Raw genomic sequence first — 5,062 nt, 5'->3', positions numbered from 1 at the left:
TCAGACTTTTGCACATTTTGTGTAGGATCTCTGCGATTTATCATCAATCAGAAATACACCAAAAGAGTAGTCTTTAAAATTAAACGGCAGATGTGCCAATCGACATGTGAATCTGGAATGATTGACAGCTGAGATATTAAGTGAAACCGCCTGGTGGCCCCACCCCCTTCCTCTCCATCACACACGGCCTCAGGCTTTCCTTCCTCAGGACTTCTGTCAGAAAAGTAAAGAGAGAATGTTTAGAGTTCATTAACGTGAAAACTTTCAGGTTTTTGACTGAAAGAGAAACAGTGACTGCGTTCACACGGACTGCGGTGATCTAATTACTGACGTTATCCTGAATAAGACGTAGAATATTCTGATGAAGGTGTTTACATGAGTCGCTTTTAGAATACTCCTTTCATGTTCCCGTGTTACGTGCTCTAGAACATAGCTGGATTAACGTCACGCGTCATTACGTCCCCGCGCCACGCCGTCCGACGTCCCTCCAGGATTTCACGTATCGACACACAGTTGGTCTCCGTTATGGGACCGTGTACAGCTCTGTGTGTTTCAGTTTTAATTTTACGAAAGCTTCAAGTGCGGTTAATTATTAGTCGTGCTGTACGCGCTAATAGACGACCGATTGAAGCCGTGGGCTGCGTCCCAAACCGCGTAATTACCGTCTATATAGTAGCCGCGATACATATGTTTCTCCTACTATACAGCAGGTAAGTACGCGGTTTGGGACGCGGCCGTGCTCTCTCGTTTACGGGAAACGGTCGAGCGCTGCCGTGTGTGTACGTGTCCTGTCGCACGACGCGGTGAAAACTCTCACACGTGTTAATAGTGTGATTAAGGTGTGTACACGTCTGTAACGTGACTAAAACAGGAAAACTCCACACGTTTAATTCCATCTGTGTTTACTTCGAGTGTGACTTTAATCAGATTAAGATCATCAGTAATCTCTGTTTACATGCTGCTGTCGTAATCAGAGTCTTGTCTTAATCGGATTAATATCGGATTATCGCCGTCCGTGTAAACGTGCAGACATTTGAACCTAATAGTTTTTTACCGTGCTGTGTCAAATCTAACACTTTAATGTTAATAATAATGTTAATGCGGTGATGATAAGTAGAAAGTAATCATTAGAAGGTGATTAAATAGACTGCTTTATTTACACTTTGAGCAGCAGATCAGCAGAGACAGAGTCGGCCATGTGGACGCTACACGCGTCACCCGTTTGTGAAAGGATTCCATAAGAAACGTCCCCCAGGGTGTTTGTTTGTTTGTTTGTTTGTTTTACTGTTTATTGTGCATTATTGTGGAATCACCTGAGAATCCTCCATCCAGCTGAGATTTTGAATGAATGAATGAATGAAAGGCAGAAAGCAAGCACGGCAGACAGGAAGAAAGAAAGAGGAAGAACGAGAAAGAGTTGACGTGTACAGGTCCACTGAGAGACTCTGAAGTGTACGGCGTTCCCTGTTGGTGTTTTCAGAGTCACAGTTTGTTTGATGTTCACTGGAACACATCTGGAGATACCGAGCTGCTGCGCTGCGCTGATGTTGTGGGCATTTTATGGACTGCAGGTTAATAAACATCGATATGTTTACACACAGTTTACACACGCAGACCTGTGCTGTTTAACACCGAGCATTTACACCGCTAATGAGGGTGTGTGTGTGGGTGTGTGTGTGTGTGTGTGTGTGTGTGTGTGTGTGTGAGCAGCTTATAACCTACTTTATAGCCGATGTGTGGTACACACTCAGAGCTCTACTGTTCAACACACACAACCCATACACACACACACACACACACACACACTCAGAGATCTGCTGTGTACCCGTACCGAGCTACATTCAGTCTGTTGTAACATTTCTGTTATACAGTGGGCGTGTCCTCGAGTCTGTAGGATGATGTGGTGAAGTTTTCTGTACATTTGCGTAACATGTATGGAAGAGAGGGAATAGAGAGAGAATAGAGAGAGGGAATAGAGAGAGGGAATAGAGAGAGGGAATAGAGAGAGGGAATAGAGAGAGAATAGAGAGAGGGAATAGAGAGAGAATAGAGAGAGGGAATAGAGAGAGGGAATAGAGAGAGAATAGAGAGAGAATAGAGAGAGAGAATAGAGAGAGGGAATAGAGAGAGGGAATAGAGAGAGAATAGAGAGAGGGAATAGAGAGAGGGAATAGAGAGAGAATAGAGAGAGGGAATAGAGAGAGGGAATAGAGAGAGGGAATAGAGAGAGAATAGAGAGAGGGAATAGAGAGAGAATAGAGAGAGGGAATAGAGAGAGGGAATAGAGAGAGAATAGAGAGAGGGAATAGAGAGGGAGAATAAAGAGAAGGTTGGTGAGGGAATGAGTGTTCATAGCCGCTATAACATAAATAAGAACAGGAAGTCATTTCACAGAACATTAAATGTAACTATAAACGCATAAAAAGTAATCCTGTCACATCTGCTGGTTAATAAAAAATATCTATAAAAATGACATGCACTATATGAAAGCCAGTGACGCAAGACTTCCAAATACGGACGCAGAGACCCGCCCACATCCCCGTCTATAGTCCTGAAGACACGACCCCACAGAGTCAAAGACCACGCCCCCTCTACACACGAAGATCTCATCATCTATTAATCTATCTCTTAATGACAAGGCTGATCCCTTCTACTACGCTGTACACGCTCTGAAATTGTTTAATATCAACATCATAATGAATAGAGGGAAATAAAGCAGCAGGTATGACACGGGATCAAACGGCTGTATTGGTTGAAAATAAACACATAAATGTACATAAACACATAAACAAATAAACAAATAAAACATAAATGACATCAGATTGTGTTACTGCAGGAGGCGATATGACAGTGCTGGTGTTACTCAGTACTCACATCTGGAATGTTTGCAGCAGTTTATAATGTATATATATATATGTTCTCATTTTCAAACATGAAAGTAAACAGACGAATCAGAAAGGAATGAGAATGATGTGGAAGAGTAGAGGCGTGCGGACCGGAACCCGCTGCTCGCCGTTTGCTAAATAAAGTGAGCAGAAAGTACTGAAAAACACAGACCTATATTTTGTACAGTTTTGAGTCATTTTTTCAAGTTTTTGTCTGAAAAAAGCAGAATGTAAGAAAGAAAAGAATTTGAAATAATGTATCTGACATCAACTAATAATTACATTATAATAATATAGTAATTATAATATTATAATAGCGATAGAAAAGGGTATACAGTGACCTAATCACTCATTTTTCTTTTACAGGAGCGTGACCTGAAATATTTGGAACTCATCAGTTTGTGAAAAGGGGAGGAGCTTTCACACGGCCGTGGTGAGACAGAATGTTTCTCCGCCATTAGGCTCCGCCTCCTTCACGTCTGCGTCCCCGCTCGCTCCCGCCTCCTTTCCTTTCTGCGTCGCTTCTTCGTCAATGTACAGCAAGGGTTCTTTCTCCTCCCACTTCCCGACCTCGGGTGACCCCGGCCGCCCCACGCCTCCGTTCTCCTCCGAAGGCACGAAAGTGCTGAGCCCCGTCACCTCCCCTCCCCCGTCCGTCTTCTTCTCCTCTCCTTGCACATCGCCTTCATCTGGAGCCTCGCAATCCCCGCCTCCTAATTCCACGGGCCCCGCCCAGACGTTGTCCTCCGTGCCTTTCTTCTTCTTGGACCTCTGTCCGTTCGTGTAGCCGAAGCTCTGCTTGCCACTTCGCTTCTGCTTGCGTTTGATGAGGATGGTGACGCAAAAAATCGTTAATATGCCGAAAATGACCAACGCTATGACAGCGATGATTAACCATTTAGTTCCCGTCCTGGACCCTTCACCCTCTGTAGACAGTACAAGGTTCAGGTTGGTGGCCTGCCCCTGGGTAGTGATGAGGGGGGTGGTGGGCATGGTGGTGATGAGGGGGGTGGTGGGCATGGTGGTGGTGGTGGTGGTGGTGATGGTGGTGGTGGTGCTAGGTGTGGGCATGGTTGTTGGAGAAGTGTCGGTGGTCTCCACTTTCTCAACAGAAGCAGGTGTAGGTGTGAAAACTGGTGGTTTTGTGCTTAAGGCTGTTGTATCAGGGATGGTTTGAGATGGGGTCTCAGGAGGCTTAGTGCTGATGATGTTTGTCATAGTGGTCTTCTCCGTCACGGGCTGAGACGTGGGTTCGGAAGGAGCAGCCGGAGTGGTGAGCTCATTCGTCGTCATGACGGTCGCAGGAATGGTTGCAGGCTCTGGAGTCAGATGCACTGACATGGTCTGAAGCTCTGAAGTCGTCTGAAGCTCTGGAATGGACATCACTGTGCGTCCGTCTGATGTTTGCGGCACATTCCAAGTCTCAGTTGTTAGACCTTCAGTGGTGGAGAAGTTGTTGTTATCATACTCCATGTTCTTCATGGTTGTTTCCTCAGGCTCAGTGGGAGAGTTTTCACCTGATCTCGATCCGGTCACCTGCGGGAAGACCGTGCTCTCTTTACTCGGCATGCTCGTGGACTCCTCTGCGTTCAGGAGCCTGACGTCAGGTCCGAGAGCTAGCGAGAAGACCAGAGAGATGAAAAGCAGGTACATCCTGTTTCACTGCAGCACCTCGGTGAAGAGCTTTTTATTTATTTTTTGCTTTTTCTTGTACCGCGATTGGATATGTTCGATTCAGGTACGTGCCGTGAGCTTCAGCATGTCCCGAAAATCATAAACATCTGCAGCTTTAGTTTCTTCAGCAGAGATTTAAACACGATGACTTTTTATTCATAACCATGACATCTCTTCATCTCAGTCTCAGTTCTGTTCTTTTCTCCGTGCTGTGGCTGTTCTCTGAGGTTAAACTCGCATTAATCTAGGCCGGAAAGACACAACCCTTCTCTTCCTCTTTCTCCCTCCGTCTCGCTCTCTCTCGCGCTCTCGCTCTCTCTCTCTCTCGTTTTCCTGTTCAGTGCACCTGGGGTGTGGTGCAGAAAGTCAAAGAGTTGTGAAAGAAAGAGAGGGAAAATGAAGATTAGTTTAGTGTACTCACGCAAAACCATTTCCTATCAAACAGAATCTGAAAAAAATTAATAACTTTATTGTGTTTCGCAATAAACATCTGAACTCCCGAA

The 5,062-nt window shown here is 45.2% G+C and overlaps 1 protein-coding gene across 1 annotated transcript in view; it reads right to left on the bottom strand.

Moving 5' to 3' along the window:
• Positions 1 to 2,725: 2,725 nt before the first annotated feature.
• Positions 2,726 to 5,062, bottom strand: part of si:ch73-248e21.7 (mucin-2) — a 5,764-nt gene continuing 3,427 nt past the window's right edge. The window contains exon 2 of the mRNA XM_047161584.2: positions 2,726 to 4,905. Coding sequence (XP_047017540.2) covers positions 3,306 to 4,538 — 1,233 coding nt within the window. The 5' untranslated portion in view covers positions 4,539 to 4,905 and the 3' untranslated portion in view covers positions 2,726 to 3,305. The remainder of the gene's footprint in view (positions 4,906 to 5,062) is intronic.

The sequence above is a fragment of the Ictalurus punctatus genome, chromosome 2 (genome assembly GCF_001660625.3).
Source record: "Ictalurus punctatus breed USDA103 chromosome 2, Coco_2.0, whole genome shotgun sequence".
NCBI classification, from domain to species: Eukaryota; Metazoa; Chordata; class Actinopteri; order Siluriformes; family Ictaluridae; genus Ictalurus; species Ictalurus punctatus.
The sequence above is the reverse complement of the archived record's forward strand: the minus strand, read 5'-3'. Positions and strand labels throughout refer to the sequence as shown.